Source organism: Ostrea edulis, chromosome 6 (genome assembly GCF_947568905.1).
Source record: "Ostrea edulis chromosome 6, xbOstEdul1.1, whole genome shotgun sequence".
In the NCBI taxonomy this organism is placed as follows: Eukaryota; Metazoa; Mollusca; class Bivalvia; order Ostreida; family Ostreidae; genus Ostrea; species Ostrea edulis.
Window position 1 is genome coordinate 16,199,935 of NC_079169.1, and position 19,308 is coordinate 16,219,242.

The 19,308-nt window shown below is 34.7% G+C and overlaps 1 protein-coding gene across 1 annotated transcript in view; it reads right to left on the reverse strand.

The window, feature by feature from the left end:
• The window catches only part of LOC125648334 (2-hydroxyacyl-CoA lyase 1-like), a 63,768-nt gene that overhangs the window by 37,167 nt on the left and 7,293 nt on the right, over positions 1-19,308 (reverse strand). The window contains exons 5-15 of the mRNA XM_048875324.2: positions 19,138-19,215; positions 15,341-15,435; positions 12,047-12,159; positions 10,191-10,326; positions 9,978-10,083; positions 7,806-7,889; positions 7,325-7,432; positions 7,174-7,227; positions 6,832-6,932; positions 5,713-5,871; positions 448-552 (exon numbers count right to left, since the gene is read on the reverse strand). Coding sequence (XP_048731281.2) covers positions 448-552; positions 5,713-5,871; positions 6,832-6,932; positions 7,174-7,227; positions 7,325-7,432; positions 7,806-7,889; positions 9,978-10,083; positions 10,191-10,326; positions 12,047-12,159; positions 15,341-15,435; positions 19,138-19,215 — 1,139 coding nt within the window. The remainder of the gene's footprint in view (positions 1-447; positions 553-5,712; positions 5,872-6,831; positions 6,933-7,173; positions 7,228-7,324; positions 7,433-7,805; positions 7,890-9,977; positions 10,084-10,190; positions 10,327-12,046; positions 12,160-15,340; positions 15,436-19,137; positions 19,216-19,308) is intronic.

Genomic DNA, 19,308 nt, shown 5'->3' on the forward strand with positions numbered 1-19,308 from the left:
TCCTCTTTGAAAGACCTTTCATTTGAGCAATTTTAATCCCCATTTAGCCAAATGATTTTGATGACAAGTTTTGTTGAAATTGGCCAGTAAGTGCATGGTTCTGAAGAAGAAGCCAACAATGTGTAAAGTTTACAGATGGACAGACAGACAACTAACTGGTGATCAGAAAAGCTCAGGCGAGCTAAAAAGCATGTCTGTTAATTTTGAAAGGCAAATTCATTCATTTCATATATAATCATGTACTTGATATAGAGAACATGATATAATTGGAGTTACTTGTCAATGTGTATAACCAGTATGCACAAAATTTCCAAGTGCATAATATTCAAATGAGACAAATTGCACTATATACAATATACATGTGTATTTTACAACAAAGTAATATAGCACTGAGTGAATGCTTTTCCATTTAATATTTGTGTGTATTGTTGACCGTGAAGTTCTTACATCAGCGTTAGGTCCTCTTCCTGCATAGATTTCCAGACGTCCTCCGGTAACCCTGTGTAAATCCCACCATTGTTTATAATCATCAGAGTCACTGGAAGCTTGTACCTAGAATGGATGCAGACAATGCAGTTTGTAATGTCCTGATGTGATTCAGCATCCATGCAGTAAAGTCTTTGATAATTTCTTGTCAATTTATTTTTTCATTCTTCATAGTTAATTTCAACATTTTTTTTTCATAATTTTAGCCTGTGGGTATAAAATCCACATGCTAAAATGAAAAACTACAAGCCAAAATTACAAGAGGCCCATGGGCCACATCACTCACCTAAGTCACTTTGATCCATATCTGAAGACTCCATATATGCATGTAAAACATTAGCCCCTATTGTGGCCCCAACCTACCCCTGGAGGCCATGATTTTTACAAACTTGAATCTGCACTATGTAAGATAGTTTTTATGTAAATGTCAACTTTGGCCCAATGGTTCTTGAGAAGATTTTCCCTATATATTTGTATGTAAAACTTTGATCCCCTATTGTGGCCCCAACCTACCCAAGGGGCGATGATTTGAACAAACCTGAATCTGCACTGTGTCAGGAAGCTTTCATACAAATCTCAGCTCTTCTGGTCCATTGGTTCTTGAGAAAAAAAATTTTTTTTTTAATTTTCTTGGAGTCAATCTATTCCCATGCAAAACTTTAATCCCCTATTGTGACTCCAACCCTCCCCTGGGGGCTATAATTTGAACAAACTTGAATCTGCACTATGTCAGCAGACTTTCATGTAAATCTTAGCTCTTCTGGTTCAGTGGTTCTTGAGAAGAAGATTTTTAAAGATTTTCCCTATAAATTTTTTTGTAAAACTTTGATCCCTTATTGTGGCCCCATCCTACTCCTGGGGGCCACGATTTGAACAAACTTGAATTCACACTATGTCAGGAGGCTTTCATGTAAATGTCAGTTCCTCTGGACCAGTGGTTCTTTAAGAAGATTTTTAAATGACTCTACCCTAATTTTGCATTTTTGTAATTATCTCCCCTCTGAAGGGGGAATGGCCCTTCATATGAACAAACTTGAAAGCCCTTCACCCAAGGATGCTTTGTGCAAAGTTTGGTTGAAATTGATCCAGTGTTTCTGGAGAAGAAGATGAAAATGTGAAAAGTTTACAACAGACAACGGACAAATTTTGATCAGAAAAGTTCATTTGAGTCTTCGGCTCAGGTGAGCTAAAAAGGATGAATTGGTATCTTTTAGTCATATTTTATTTAAATCATTGATTGTTTTACTCCTGATTACTGAGCCTAGTGGGTCAACAGACATTGCTTGGACAGGTCACTGGTCATATAATGGTGCAGTATTGGGTGTCTTAACCCTCACTGCACTAATTCACCACCTGTCTACTGCAGGTCTACATATGTAGGTTCAAAGTTCATCACCTGTCTACTGCAGGTATACATAGGTAGGTTCAAAGTTCACCACCTGTTTACTACAGGTCTACATAGGTAGGTTCAAAGTTCACCACCTGTTTACTACAGGTCTACATATGTAGGTTTATTCATCACCTGTTTACTGCAGGTATACATAGGTAGGTTCAAAGTTCATCACCTGTTTACTGCAGGTCTACATAGGTAGGTTCAAAGTTCACCACCTGTTTACTACAGGTATACATAGGTAGGTTCATTCATCACCTGTTTACTACAGGTATACATATGTAGGTTCAAAGTTCACCACCTGTTTACTACAGGTCTACATAAGTAGGTTCAAAGTTCACCACCTGTTTACTACAGGTCTACATTTGTAGGTTCAAAGTTCATCACCTGTTTACTACAGGTCTACATATGTAGGTTCAAAGTTCACCACCTGTTTACTACAGGTATACATAGGTAGGTTCATTCACCACCTGTTTACTACAGGTATACATAGGTAGGTTCATTCATCACCAGTTTACTACAGGTCTACATAGGTAGGTTTATTCATCACCTGTTTACTACAGGTCTACATATGTAGGTTCAAAGTCAAGTGTTCCTACTTCTTTACAACATGTGACTGTATATTGTGATTATCATTTCATGTGTGATTTGATTCTGAATTTCTAAAAACAATTATTGAAAGAAAAGATGGATAATAATAGTTTTTGGAATTGGTTATTCATGTAACTGTGTACATGTACATGCAAGTTTATACGTAACAGATGGCGCATCACCAGTAAAAACAGACATGAGATGATCATGGTAAATTATCCTTCACTAAGACTTTCAAGTCTTGACTGTTTTCATTAGCAATTCTTCAAATTAACTAGCATTTTGCAAGTATTTCTTGTCAACTTTTATACCTCAATCTGTAACCTATTTAGCTCACCTGAACCTCTAACTGTAACCTACAGACCCTGAAACGTGCTACTACACCTTAAAAACGAACCGAACCGTTCCGTGCAAGAAACGAACCGTACCGTTCAAGAAACGTACCGTACCGTGCAAAAAACGAACCGTACCGTTCAAGAAACGTACCGTCCCGTTCAAGAAACGAACCGTATCGTTCAAAAAGCGTACCGTACCGTGCAGAAAGCGTGCAGGATAATATTATGCAAACCCCGCCCCCAAAAGCCCGAAAGCGTACCGTACCGTGCAGAAAGCGTGCAATTTATGTCACGTGACCCACTTTTTCAGCCACAGTATATTATTTTCACAATGGCGCCCGATGGGAAAGGAGGTCGTAGACTATCGCTGGCTATTCGAAGCATTATCCTCAAACATCACGAAGCTGGGTTATCAACTGTGAACAAATGCAACAGATATCTAACATTATCAATTATGAATGACTGAATGCTGACAAAAAAGGACGTACAAACTTCACGTGCAGATATCCTGAATCTTTCATAATGCCGATGATAAATCACAATAAATGTGAAGTGCAGAAAATAATCATTGTGTAATTTGCGACTTTAGTGTATTCAAAACAAAATTCACTTCTTCTTAAAAACTTTTCCAATTTAGGCACTGTAATTTATATCCGGAAACTTAATACACTTTGTTTTTACACTTACGCACGCCCATGTCGGGGAGCAGTTCATGTAACAACTTTTTATAAAACCGTAAATTAATAAATGTCTGATGAGAAATGAAAAACAAATTGAAACGTAATTACAACCATTAAGACTTAGACTTAAGCAAATTCTAAAAACTTTTATTCATAACTTTTATGTACGTTATCAATATGGAATTATTCCATCGAAGCAATCAAAAATAACGTCTCATTTCCCCATGTGCACATTCTAACACAACCACAAATCCTGCAGCCGATAATCAAAGAGCCGAATAAGACCGATCGAGTGAAAATAAACTATCGAAATGTACAATTTATACGAAGTCAAAGCGTTCAGGCCACGCCCACCTCATTAATAAAACGTGCAAACCATTCACAAAGCGTGCAGCTATTTTTAGCAAACCGTACCGTGCAAGAAGCAAACCGTACCGTTCAAGAAGCGTACCATACCGTGCAAGAAACGAACCGTACCGTTCAAGAAACGAACCGTACCGTTCAGAAAACGAACCGTACCGTTCATAAAGTGTACCGAACCGTACCGTGCAACTGGTGTAGTAGCACGTTTCAGGGTCTGTATTTAGCTCACCTGAACCTCTATCTATAGCCTATTTGGCTCACCTGAACCAAAGGTTCAAGTAAGATTTTCTGATCAAAATTTGTCCATTATGATCATTGGTAACTTCTCACATAATTAACTTTCTTTCAGAACTGTTTGGCATGTTTCAATTAAACTTGGCACAAAGAATCCTTTGGTTAAGGGGATCAAGTTTATTCACACACCTTCTTCAATACGAACATAATTCATAATTTTAACTAGAAAACTGACACGGTCAGCAAGGGCCCCGCTGAGGGTTATTAGAGGAAAGTGACATCTGTATTTGATATAGCAATGTGTGGGGCTGGTATATAATATGTTAGAATTAATAATATTCAACGATACATTGGAATGCAAATTTAAGAAAAAGGAATCATGAAGCATAAAGCATATTTATGAGAGACTGATGCAAATGTAAATTACCTCTGTTTGACACACACTCATCCACTCAAACACAACAGAGTGCAACTAAATCCCATTGTAAGGGGATTCAAAATGGATAACTGGTACAAAATGTGGTACATACCATTCAAAAAGGATTATGAATTTGACATATTGATGTCTAGGAAAAGGAAATTCTGACATCAGGGGTCTAAACATTTTCAAGCACATTTGATAGAAGTGTTCTACATTTTTAAAAATGGAAATCTATAGAATATGTCTTTACATACATGGGTGAGGCAGTTTCCCTTACTTTTAGCAGAAACATAACATGTATGTGTTAATTATTTCATAAGCAAATATCAAAATACTCGCGTAGAAAATGAGGACTTTACCGTCAACAAGCAGTGAAACATGCCATTTCAAGATTTTCACTGATGAAAGTTCGGTAACAGTAATGAATGAGGTACACTCATTTTGTATCTATTTTGTGACTTTTGTTATTAAAAGGAAAAGTTCTCTAAGGTGTAACATGCAATTAGTACATAATTCAATGAAGCAGTTACACTTTGCAACCGGATGTCAGAAATTTAATTTCGTTTCCCATCCCGATCGAGTTGTTGACTGAGAATGACGTACATTTAATTCAATATACATGCAACACCAAGCTTTTTTTTATATCACTTATATATATATATATATATATATATATATATATATATATATATATATATATATATGCATACACAATGTTAGAGAGTTGTTTTTTGGTAAATTTTCTATATCAATACATCTGAGTTCAAATTGAATCATCTCCCTTAGACAATGGTAAATAGATAGTCAAAATAATAAAGATGATGACATACAGACTGACAGACAAAGTGACATGATCCCAAATTCTATAGGTGTCTTCCTCCTATTGTAAATTATTTCTGTACAAAATTTGAAACCTCTACAATGAAAACTGAGTTATCGTGTCACAAAGAAAGTGTTGACGGACAGACAGACAATGTGATTACTATAGGGCTTCCCGCATGAAATGCGGGGCCCTAAAATATTGGATGTTACACTTTAAAAATGATAATAATAGACACATTCATATTGATCTACTAATTCTAATGTAGAGTTCATGTAAAATTACCATTTGGGATCAACATTCAGAATTTTATTCATCTATAATGGACTGTAGCCCATGGGCCTTTTGTTATCCTTGGTGAATCTTGGCCTTTCTAATTAATGGTAGTTTACCTGCATATTGTTTCAATTTCCATTCCAGAAAATCCAAATGCACTGTCTCCTTGAATGGAGATAACTCTCTTCCCTGGTGCATGATCCCTGCACCAGATCCCGGCAGCCACAGCAAATCCTAACCCCACTCCCATAGTCCCAAAGGTTCCTGCATCTAATCTGTAAGACAAATTAAGATATGAGCACTCCCATAGTCCCAAAGGTTCCTGCAGCTAATCTGTGAGACAATATACCGGGGTAGATAATAAATAATAGTATTTCCTTGGACTAGTTGTTTGTGTGTTTACCTGTGTCGGGGACTAGTTGTTTGTGTGTTTACCTGTGTCGGGGACTAGTTGTTTGTGTATTTACCTGTGTCAGGGACTAGTTGTTTGTGTGTTTACCTGTGTCAGGGACTAGTTGTTTGTGTGTTTACCTGTGTCGGGGACTAATTGTTTGTGTGTTTACCTGTGTCGGGGACTAGTTGTTTGTGTGTTTACCTGTGTCGGGGACTAGTTGTTTGTGTGTTTACCTGTGTCGGGGACTAGTTGTTTGTGTATTTACCTGTGTCAGGGACTAGTTGTTTGTGTGTTTACCTGTGTCAGGGACTAGTTGTTTGTGTGTTTACCTGTGTCGGGGACTAATTGTTTGTGTGTTTACCTGTGTCAGGGACTAGTTGTTTGTGTGTTTACCTGTGTCCAGGACTAGTTGTTTGTGTGTTTACCTGTGTCAGGGACTAGTTGTTTGTGTGTTTACCTGTGTCCGGGACTAGTTGTTTGTGTGTTTACCTGTGTCGGGGACTAGTTGTTTGTGTGTTTACCTGTGTCCGGGACTAGTTGTTTGTGTGTTTACCTGTGCCAGGGACTAGTTGTTTGTGTATTTACCTGTGTCAGGGACTAGTTGTTAGTGTATTTACCTGTGTCAGGGACTAGTTGTTTGTGTGTTTACCTGTGTCGGGGACTAGTTGTTTGTGTGTTTACCTGTGTCAGGGACTAGTTGTTTGTGTGTTTACCTGTGTCAGGGACTAGTTGTTTGTGTGTTTACCTGTGTCCGGGACTAGTTGTTTGTGTGTTTACCTGTGTCGGGGACTAGTTGTTTGTGTGTTTACCTGTGTCGGGGATTAGTTGTTTGTGTGTTTACCTGTGTCGGGGAAGATAGTTAGGAACCATGGTCCTGCTAATGTCCATTGTGTTGGCCCCTTCACTGACAATAACACAATCTCTGGGAAGAAACTTTTGGATCTACAAAACATCCATTTCCATTCACATAAATGATAATGAAACAACACTTTTAACACAAAACATTTTCTACATACATGTAAGGCATTTAAAGATACAGTAAAAATCATTGATCATGACAAGCAGCATAGTATATCTGTTGGTATTGAAGTATTAAAATGTTTTCCCAGATACAAAGTAATGAAACAAATCAAGGATCTGTTATAACCAGGTTTTACTGTATAATTCTGCCAATACACTATACCTCGCAGTATGTTGCGTAGTAATTTAGGGGTTCGCTCTTATCATCCATCATAGCCTGCAAAAGAGAAGTCATATAAATAAAACTGGAAAGGACTATTGATTTACTGAAGGAATTTATCAACTACTACATGCAGTTTGATTAATTTTATTACTTGGACAGCCTTCTGGTTCTGTTGCACTTTGTTGTTGAGAGTTTTCCACCATGGGGATTTAGGATTGAAATAAAACTGACCTGGAATCTTGCTTAGTTGTTCATTCATCTGAAAACGACCAAATTTAAACTACATATATATTACCATACTCTTTTAATTTTTTTTTTACTTTAATGTGAGATGAAATACCCCTCCCCGATAAAATAATCCCTCACTAACTAAACTATTAATCTTCCTGGAAGTTCAATAGACAATGAAAATAAAATATTCTATTGACAAGCCCATCGATATCCCCTAATTTTTATTTGCATTACTTCATTTTCGTGAGGATACAATGATGTATTTATTCATGAGACATAACTTTCATCATTTTTTATAGCTTAAGTCTTCCATTTCATGAGACCTAAATTTTCATGAATGACAAGTCTCATGAAATTATGCATAAATAATGTTCTCCTGAATAAAACAAGATTTACAGTACCTGTGTCACAACAGCATCTATGTCTCCGACCAGAGAAACGGCGTTCTGCACATTGTTGTTCATTTCCTCAGCACAAATGTCCACCTACAAACAGGTAAGTATTTATTATAAATATCCACCTACAAATTACAGGTAAGTATTTAAATGTCCATGTGCACCTACAACCAACAGGCAAGTATTTAAATATCCACCTACAAATTACAGGTAATTATTTAAATATCCACCTACAAATTACAGGTAAGTATTTAAATGTCTACCTACAAATTGCAGGTAAGTATTTAAATGTCTACCTACAAATTACAGGTAAGTATTTAAATGTCTACCTACAAATTACAGGTAAGTATTTAAATATCCACCTACAAATTACAGGTAAGTATTTAAATGTATACCTACAAATTACAGGAAAGTATTTAAATGTCTACCTACAAATTACAGGTAAGTATTTAAATATCCACCTACAAATTACAGGTAAGTATTTAAATGTCTACCTACAAATTACAGGTAAGTATTTAAATATCCACCTACAAATTACAGGTAAGTATTTAAATGTCCACCTACAAATTACAGGTAAGTATTTAAATGTCCACCTACGAACAACAGGAAGCTTAAGTATTTCTAAGCATCTACTAAAATACCTGTATAATGTTTGTGCTATCAGGATATAATTTTCTTTTGATACTGTTCAAAGAATTAGCATAACATTTGCTAATGTAACAGAAAAGGGGGGGGGGGGGGGGTAATCCAAGTGCAGTAAACCCAGATAACAAGATCCAGTTTCAGGAATCTTACTATACCTATAAGATCAAGACCACAAATTCCGACTTCAGAAATCTAACTACATTCATAAATTTCAAGACCACATAATCTGACTTTGGGAATCTGATTTTGCCCCATACAACACAACATAAGAATAAGGAATGTATTTAATTAGGAATTTTTTTTTTATTGAGTTGGTTTACGGATCCGCCGCACTGATTTTTTGGGATGTTGGAAAAAAAATAAAATGGTTTTTCACTCCTTTTTATATTTCCAACGCTGTAATTTTTCCTTTTCACAAAAAAAAGAAAAAAAGAAAAAGAAAAGAAAATAGATTCCGCTGGACTGGATATTTGGACAGACGCCTCCGTCGATCATTGAAATCTTGGGACAGTCCATAATATTCATGTGACATGTGTGGAATATCAGTCAACTTCAGCCGGTGCTAACAATTATTCTGCACCTTAGTAACAATGCTTTTTGCTTCCAATAAGTTATCTGTTTATGAAAATAATTTCTAATTAGCATTAGTTATGCATTGCATACCATTTAGATATGTAAATCCCAAAATAAAAACAAACACTTGTTTTCAGATGGCATCAATGACGTACGTTGGGTTGCACTAATCACCTAAATAAGTATAAACCCTACCTGACCTTACCATGCATACATTTTGCCGAGGATACACTTTTAAATTCTTATTAATGAATTTTAAAAAAATATTCTTCATAATTAATATGTGTAATTCTTCATATGTTGAAGGAGGTTGAAAACATATTTATTCATTGTATAAAATTTGTTGACTACCAACAATAAATTGATCTGACTATATAAAATTCAGAATTTTTTAATAAATGTTTATAGGGTTCATGAATTTTATTTATAACTTTACTTGACTTCATAAATAAGACTTTAAAACTTAAAAGTAAATTTTTAGACAAAATATAAGCTTGGTAAGGTCAGTCAGGATTTTAGTACTTCAGGTGATTAGTGCGTCCCTATATACGTCATGGATGCCATCTTTTGAATGGAAAAACGATGTGGTTCTTTTATTTTGGGATTTACATAACTAAACGGTAAACAATGGACATTTGATAATGATAGAAAGTTAATTTAATAAACAAATAACATTTTTGAAGGAAACAGCATTGTTGCCATGGTGCACAATAGTCGCTATATACCACCGTCTTAGTTGACAGTGAAGAGAATATTAAAGTTGATGATAAAACATTGACCTCAAATCAAGTTCATTTTTATTACTTAACATTTTGTCATTTGAACTTTTTTTTTTTTTTACCTCCTCCGAACAGTTTTGAAAATTTTGAAATCCGTAAACCAATTTTAAAAAAAAATTGGCCTTAGTATCAGTTTAATTCAACACCTCAATCTCATCAATTACAAGGAGAAAAACATTACCTGAATGACCTTCACGTTTGGATTAAACCTAGGTGGCAGACCAAAGTGAAGAATCCAGTTTAATCTAGCTCCAAGCAGAAGAATAACATCAGCTTCTTGTAATGCTCTGTGGATCAAATACAAAAATCATGTATACATTCGTATTTCATTTGCACAAAATTACCGTGCGCTGTTTAATAGATAGTCCAGCATTAACATTGAAAGTGTTCTTACTTTGACCTTGCAGGAGCAACACCAAGGTCATGGTCATCAGGTAAAACTCCTTTTCCCATTGGAGTTGGTAGAAATGGCAGACGGGTGGATTCTATAAACTGTCTGACTGAATTCTCCGCTTTGGCATAGGCAGCACCTTGAAGTTATATTTCACTTTCATAAATGTTTGCATTGTAAAGATGTTTCCTATATCTATGTAAAGATGTTTCCTATATTCATGTAAAGATGTTTCCTATATTCATATAAAGATGTTTACTACATTCATGTAAAGATGTTTCCTATATCTATGTAAAGATGTGTCCTATATTCATGTAAAGATGTTTCCTATATTCATGTAAAGATGTTTCCTATATCTATGTAAAGATGTTTCCTATACTCATGTAAAGATGTTTCCTATATTCATGTAAAGATGTTTCCTATATTCATGTAAAGATGTGTCCTATATCTATATAAAGATGTTTCCTATACTCATGTAAAGATGTTTCCTATATTCATGTAAAGATGTTTCCTATATTCATGTAAAGATATTTCCTATATCTATGTAAAGATGTGTCCTATATTCATATAAAGATGTTTCCTATATTCATGTAAAGATGTTTCCTATATTCATGTAAAGATGTTTCCTATATCTATGTAAAGATGTTTCCTATATTCATGTAAAGATGTTTCCTATATTCATATAAAGATGTTTCCTATTCTTCTCATACAGTGAAACCCCGTTGTTACGTTCCCCATTCATTATGTAAGTCTGCATATTAAATTGGAATTTCAAAGCATAAAACTATTTCTTAACAAACCTATATTAAGGACTTGGTATTACATTGTAAAAGTTCTGACAAAAACGTAACAAACCCCTAATTATTCAATAGTGATTCTCAAAATAATCAGCCATTCACACCTTGACTGCCCCAGGCAGTCACCACGTAAATTTCCTGGTCTGTTAGGGGATTTGAGACGTTTGATTCATCACGTTTTGACAGATCTAGCAACATCAATACCGGTGAATACCCTGTATCGAAGCCAGTGATAAACAATTAAACAATGTTTATTGAAAAATTTTCTTCATTTTTCAAATTCATATTTTGAAAATCAAAGAAATAATAATTTCTCAACAACAAGCGTGATCACCATCATGTGATTATTTTCGCTATTAAAACTATTTACGGAGAGATTTGGTGTCAAACATAATTTGGGCGAAATTTACCATAGCAATGTTAAAACAGCTTGGGTAACAGCTTTTGACAGAGTTCGGTGATTAAAGGCAGTGTTCAGTTAAAAAATTGTCAGTTATTTTGACATATAGATTCTAGCTTGGGTGTTCGTAAATCTAGTCCATAAATACACCAATCAAACTGACCAGTGTTGTCGGCCGATTCGTGCACGGCATATACCTCAGTGAACATTATAAAATTCCTTGGTATTTTTTTGATGATGCGCATGTGATTTTAGTGAATGCATTATGTTAAAGTTGAACAAAATGGCGGAAGCAAATACAGAATGTTTATCAAAACATCCTTATGTATCCTACACAAGAAATATAGAAAAGGGATAAGAACATGAAAAATTACAGACATTTAAGATAAGATGTAAATAAATCAAGAGTCATAGTCTTTAAAACAAAGAAACAGTAGAGATGTTCTCACACACACCTTCATGGAGTATCAACGGAAGATATACAGTTTCCAAATGGTATTTATAACGGATTTCACTGGCAATGTTGATTATGTTGCCCTGGTATTGTGTCATCTTATTGTGACAAAATAAAAACGTAATAATGGGGTTCCACTGTATTTGATTACATTGCTACAGACCTAACACATTGTCTGATTTCCTACAAAAATTCTAAAACTATCTACCTTTTCCTATTATGACGAGAGGCTTCTCAGCATACTGAATTAAATCAATGGCCTCTTTAATTTTGTCTGGATCTGTCAATGTCTTCGGGGGGTCTGGACACTTTACATACGGACTGAAAAAACAAAACAGTCCTCAAAAAATAATCGCATATTATTACACACCACGAACATTTCATCATTTACTGATTAATCACATATCATTACACACCACATACATTTCATCATTTACTGAATAATCACATAATTATCATTACACACCACATACATTTCATCATTTACAGAATAATCACATATCATTACACACCACATACATTTCATCATTTACTGAATAATCACATATCATTACACACCACATACATTTCATCATTTACAGAATAATCACATATCATTACACACCACATACATTTCATCATTTACAGAATAATCACATATTATTACACACCACATACATTTCATCATTTACTGATTAATCACATATCATTACACACCACATACATTTCATCATTTACTGATTAATCACATATCATTACACACCACATACATTTCATCATTTACAGAATAATCACATATCATTACACACCACATACATTTCATCATTTAATCAGTTACAAGTACATATATACATGTATACCCAAAACAAATGTGATGGTGAGAAACTATGCTCCTGACTCTTCTAATGGAAATTTTATCTTTGATCCCAATATTTGAAAATCAGCTTGACCTGGCACACAGCTTTAACCTTGACCTCTCTGTTTACAATTTATGAAGTGCCTATCTTCAATAAGTATAAACTGAATATGCTGCATCTGATTTCATTAATTTACAACTGAACTATTTGGACACTTAAAACCGATACTTCCTGCTCATTATGTTCTTACTTAAGGAATGACTTTAATTCTGGGGCAAGTTATACGAGTATAACCTGGTTTGGGTCAGTTTACGCTTTATAATCCGCAAAGCGGATTATAAAAAAGCGTAAACTGACCCAAACCAGGTTATACTCGTATAACTTGCCCCAAAATTAAAGTCATTCCTTATAATTTAATGCAAGAGACAAAGATGCTAACCTTCGTTTATCAAAATGTACATACACTCGGAAAAATACAAGTCAACCAAGCCGCGCAATGATTTACTTAGCAACAGCGACACGAAGCGTCTAGATCTAGCTGCGACGCCAAAGGTCGCCATCTTTAATCTTAGTTCTACGGAGCCTAGCCATTTATCAAAATATTGTATCGAAAGTGAAGTTTATCATGATAGAAAATATGTGTAGACTATCCATGTAATGAGTATTTCGCTGCCCTTCAGAGATAGAGATCGACTTTGAAGTCGCTCATCTCCGACAGATTGAGAAAATACGGGAAATTGCATTGTTTAGGCCTACCCAAAATAAATCTTCAAATATCAGAAAATGCAATAATTTACGGCTTTCAACTCTGTGAAAACTTCTACTAAATGAAAACTTACCCTTGTATGCAATGTTATCGCTAATAGTAAATCCGACACAAGAAAATATGTAAGCAAGTAACAAATAGCATCCACATGTCAATGTGTCTGACGTCATGTGATAAAATGTGACGTATGAATTTTTGCTTGCTTTGTTGAAAGACGGATCAAGGAATGAAACAACGCACCCCCCTTCTTTTCCGCAGTGAGAAATGTATTTCAAAATGAACAGGGTAATGCTTACTTGGAAAATCATTAATTCGAATATAATATATTTGTTTTAATCTATCAATAGTATTATTCGACCATACATACAGAGAAAGATGTTTAACAAAAGTGATTTGCATACAAGTAGGCCTAGATGCTAATATTGACAACGAGAAAACAACATGTGTATCAAACCGAAGTATCTTATTGTGCACGTTGACTTTCTATTCCATAGAAGTTTAGAGAGAGAGAAAAAAATAGTTCTGACATCTGGTTGTCAAGGGGGTGTGTCCCCATACCAAACCAGCTGACCACACCAGGTTATACAAAAATAACCTGTGTTCCTCAATTGGAATTTGACCAATCAGAGACAAAGATACAATAAGAATTAAATTATTAATCCATGTCTGCTGTGCATACTGTAAATACTCATCTATAAGTCGGATTTTTGGGAGTTAGATTTTGGTCCAAAACTTTATGTCCGACAAATAGGAGTGTCCTAAGAATATTAGTATTTTTCTGGATGGCATAATATATAGCTTGGTATTTTTTAAACAACAAAAACATGGACGAAATAAACAAAATAGTAACAGTTTAATTTGCTGAGAACAAGCATTCTGAGAGTATTGCATAGCAATACATAGTACCCTACCGAAGGCAAAAATTATTGGACCGCAACAATATTTGAAGTTCATTATGAGACCAAGGTTATGGTAAAAGGGAAGACTGGAAAACCAAGATAGGAATATCAATGGTTGGAAATCAACTACTATTCAGGTACAAAGACTATAGACCAGGAAAACTTCAAAATCGATCTGTAACTTGTAATGGCAAAGCAATCATCATGATGTACTGAATATCAAATGAATATCTGCAAGCACATTAAAAAAAAGATATTTTTCAAAGTCCAAGGGCCATAACTTAGTCAAAAATCAACGGATTGAGATGAAATTCGAACTTGATCTGTAACTTGTTATGGCAAAGCAATGTGCCAAAATATTAAATGAATATCTGCAAGCATCTAAAAAAAAAAAAAGTCCGGAAAACGAACAATCAGGCTATTTTTCTAAGTCCAAGGGCCATAACTTAATCAAAATTCAAAATTGATCTGTAACTTGTTATGGCAAAGCAATGTACCAAATATCAAATGAATATCTGCAAGCACATTAAAAAAAAGTCCGGAAAACTGATTTGCAGGACTGACGGACAGACACACGGACAGAGCGCAAACCTAAAGTCCCCTTCGACTTCGTCGGTAGGGGACTAATAAAAAGTGAAATATCGATGTCATATCCCAAAACATTATTGGAACATGGATAAATACATGAGAGTATTGATATGATAATTGATTTGTTGGGGGAAAATATCAAATATTGACACATTTCTCAAAATATTATTTGAAACACAGGTAAAAACATTAGAGCATTGATTTGAAATTGTCAACTGATTCTTGAAAAAAGTTAGACCGACTTAAAAATGGGTCAATGGCAATTCCCTCCAAAATAACCTAAAAACTATTCAACCAACTTATAGGCGAACTGACTTATAGGCGAGTATGTATGGTAATCTGCATTTCTCCCTATACCCTGTAATTTTGTAGGGAATAAATAGTGCAAATTCTTAATTTTTTAAAATTTATACCTGAGATCTGCAACTCTGACTTTCTGTGTGACCATATCCCCTGCCAGGTCAATGTAACTTACACCAGGCCTACCATAAATACTGTGTCGAACTGCCTGAAATAGTACGAATTCTAAACATAAATACTGTGTCAAACTGCCTGCAATAGTAGGAATTCTAAACATAAATACTGTGTCCAACTGCCTGCAATAGTAGGAATTCTAAACATAAATATTGTGTCCAACTGCCTGCAATAGTAGGAATTCTAAACATAAATATTGTGTCCAACTGCCTGCAATAGTAGGAATTCTAAACATAAATATTGTGTCCAACTGCCTGCAATAGTAGGAATTCTAAACATAAATATTGTGTCCAACTGCCTGCAATAGTAGGAATTCTAAACATAAATACTATGTCAAACTGCCTGCAATAGTAGGAATTCTAAACATAAATATTGTGTCCAACTGCCTGCAATAGTAGGAATTCTAAACATAAATACTGTGTCCAACTGCCTGCAATAGTAGGAATTCTAAACATAAATACTGTGTCAAACTGTCTGCAATAGTAGGAATTCTAAACATAAATACTGTGTCAAACTGTCTGCAATAGTAGGAATTCTAAACATAAATACTATGTCAAACTGCCTGCAATAGTAGGAATTCTAAACATAAATATTGTGTCCAACTGCCTGCAATAGTAGGAATTCTAAACATAAATACTGTGTCCAACTGCCTGCAATAGTAGGAATTCTAAACATAAATACTGTGTCAAACTGTCTGCAATAGTAGGAATTCTAAACATAAATACTATGTCAAACTGTCTGCAATAGTAGGAATTCTAAACATAAATATTGTGTCAAACTGCCTGCAATAGTAGGAATTCTAAACATAAATACTGTGTCCAACTGCCTGCAATAGTAGGAATTCTAAACATAAATACTATGTCAAACTGCCTGCAATAGTAGGAATTCTAAACATAAATATTGTGTCCAACTGCCTGCAATAGTAGGAATTCTAAACATAAATATTGTGTCCAACTGCCTGCAATAGTAGGAATTCTAAACATAAATACTGTGTCAAACTGCCTGCAATAGTAGGAATTCTAAACATAAATACTATGTCCAACTGTCTGCAATAGTAGGAATTCTAAACATAAATACTATGTCAAACTGTCTGCAATAGTAGAAATTCTAAACATAAATACTATGTCAAACTGTCTGCAATAGTAGGAATTCTAAACATAAATACTATGTCAAACTGTCTGCAATAGTAGGAATTCTAAACATAAATATTGTGTCCAACTGCCTGCAATAGTAGGAATTCTAAACATAAATACTGTGTCAAACTGTCTGCAATAGTAGGAATTCTAAACATAAATACTATGTCAAACTGCCTGCAATAGTAGGAATTCTAAACATAAATACTATGTCAAACTGCCTGCAATAGTAGGAATTCTAAACATAAATACTATGTCAAACTGCCTGCAATAGTAGGAATTCTAAACATAAATACTATGTCCAACTGCCTGCAATAGTAGGAATACTGTGTCTACATACGTCAATGAAAAGATAGTAATTAAGAAGGAGTTGATAGGACTAAGTTTGCTATAACATGAGAGTATACTGACAAGTCAATACTGCATTAAATGCACACATAATCTTCCCAGATTTCTATTTCTTTTTTTCTTTTTTTAAATGAGTAATTTCAGTATGTTTGCTTCAGAAAAGGATGAGTGCAGGCATTCTTGTTATGATGAAACATTCAATCCAAGCTTTAACGTCAATATAATGCCTTGTCCTCACGAATGTGAAGTTAATTTTACAACACATTAAATTTAATTCGAATTAATAAGGATGCCTTTCTAAACTAACAGAAGGAAATAAGGCTAAATATACTAAAAAAAAATTTCATATATGACTGCCAAGTCCTTCGATTTTTTTTTGGGGGGGGGGGGGGGGGATGACTTCCATTCTATATGTAAAACTAATACGGTACCAATTTTAATGAACCAAATGCGCATTACGTAAAATACTGAAAATAAATGAAAACACATACAACAGCAATTTTCTGCTTGCGAATACCTGTTTGTTCTGAGAAGAAATCACTTGATATTTCCTCCAAAAATCAGCATTCTATCAAGGCAATTGTTTCTTCAAGGGCTACAGTTATGATGTTATTTAAAATATGAATTGTGCAGTATAAGTCTACTATGACATCATATCGAACAAAATTTTATCCAATGAGTGGCATATTGTTGAAATGTAGAAGAAAATCACATTGTCATGATTCTAAATTGATATTTTTATTTAAAAGCAATTTCCTTCCACATGCATTACTTAGTATGGCTATGTAGAGCACAGACCTGCCTCTTGCATCATCTAATGACGTTAAGTTTGTATGTGTGTTTTTTAGTGATTAATATTATTTCAATAAGTTTTTCACTAAAATATAACAAATATTTGTAGCTGACCAAGATATGATGCATGTGGCCCAAAATTTGCCATTACCCATATGTCTACATTTACATCTGCATTAGCTTCGCTTTGCGTTCACATGGACCTCATTACTGTATTACAGTGAAACACACTTACAGCTAAGTGCTGGGGACAAACAATTTTGATTCATTATAAACATAATTCACTATATCCTAGGGAATGATAATCACTTCACTATAAGCATGAATTCATTATAAGCTTGTTTGCTGTGACTGTGTTTCACTGTAAGCATGAATCCATTCTATTAAGCTTGTTCGCTGTAACTGTGTTTTACTGTAAACATGAATTCATTATAAGTGTGTTTACTGTAACTGTGTTTTACTGTAAACATGAATTCACTATAAGTGTGTTCAGTAACTGTGTTTTACTGTAAACATGAATTCATTATAGGTGTGTTCGCTGTAACCGTGTTTTACTATAAGTGTGAATCCATTATAAGTGTGTTCACTGTAACTGTGTTTTACTGTAAGTGTGAATTCATTATAAGCTTGTGCGCTGTAACCTTGTTTTACTGTAAACATGAATTCATTATAAGTGTGTTTGGTGTAACTGTGTTGTACTGTTAAGTGTGAATTCATTATAAGTGTGTTCACTGTAACTGTGTTTTACTCTAAGTGTGAATTCATTATAAGCATGTTCACTGTAACCGTGTTTTACTGTAAGCGTGAATTCATTATAAGCGTGTTCGCTGTAACCGTGTTTTACTGTAAACATGAATTCATTATAAAATTGTTCACCGTAACTGTGTTTCACTGCAAACATGAATTTATTATAAGCTTGTTTGCTGTAACCGTGTTTCACTGTACTAAGCATCTATTCATAATAAACTTGTCCACTGTAACCATGTTTCACTATAAGTGTGAATTCATTATAAACTTGATCCCTGTAACTGTGTTTCACTGAAATTCATTATAAACGTGTTCGCTGTAACCGTGTTTTACTGTAGCTCGTAGTGCTTTATAACCGTGTTTTACTGTAGCTCGTAGTGCTTTATAACTGTGTTTTACTGTAGCTTGTAGTGCTTTATAACCGTGTTTTACTGTAGCTCGTAGTGCTTTATAACCGTGTTTTACTGTAGCTCGTAGTGCTTTATATCCGTGTTTCACTGTGGCGTGTAGTGCTTTATAACCGTGTTTTACTGTAGCTTGTAGTGCTTTATATCCGTGTTTCACTGTGGCGTGTAGTGCTTTATAACCGTGTTTTACTGTGGCGTGTAGTGCTTTATAACCGTGTTTTACTGTGGCGTGTAGTGCTTTTTAACCGTGTTTCACTGTAGCTTGCAGTGCTTTATAACCGTGTTTTACTGTAGCTTGTAGTGCTTTACCTTTTCGATGTAGAATGGAATCCTTTCCACTTTACTGGGACGTGCACTGTACTTACAGTATGGCCTGCACAATTCCACCTGTAAATCAATCCATAGCCATTAGTGACAGTCACCTCATTCAAAACACATCTAAAACGGATGTTTCTGATGTCAGACACTTAGTGGACACGG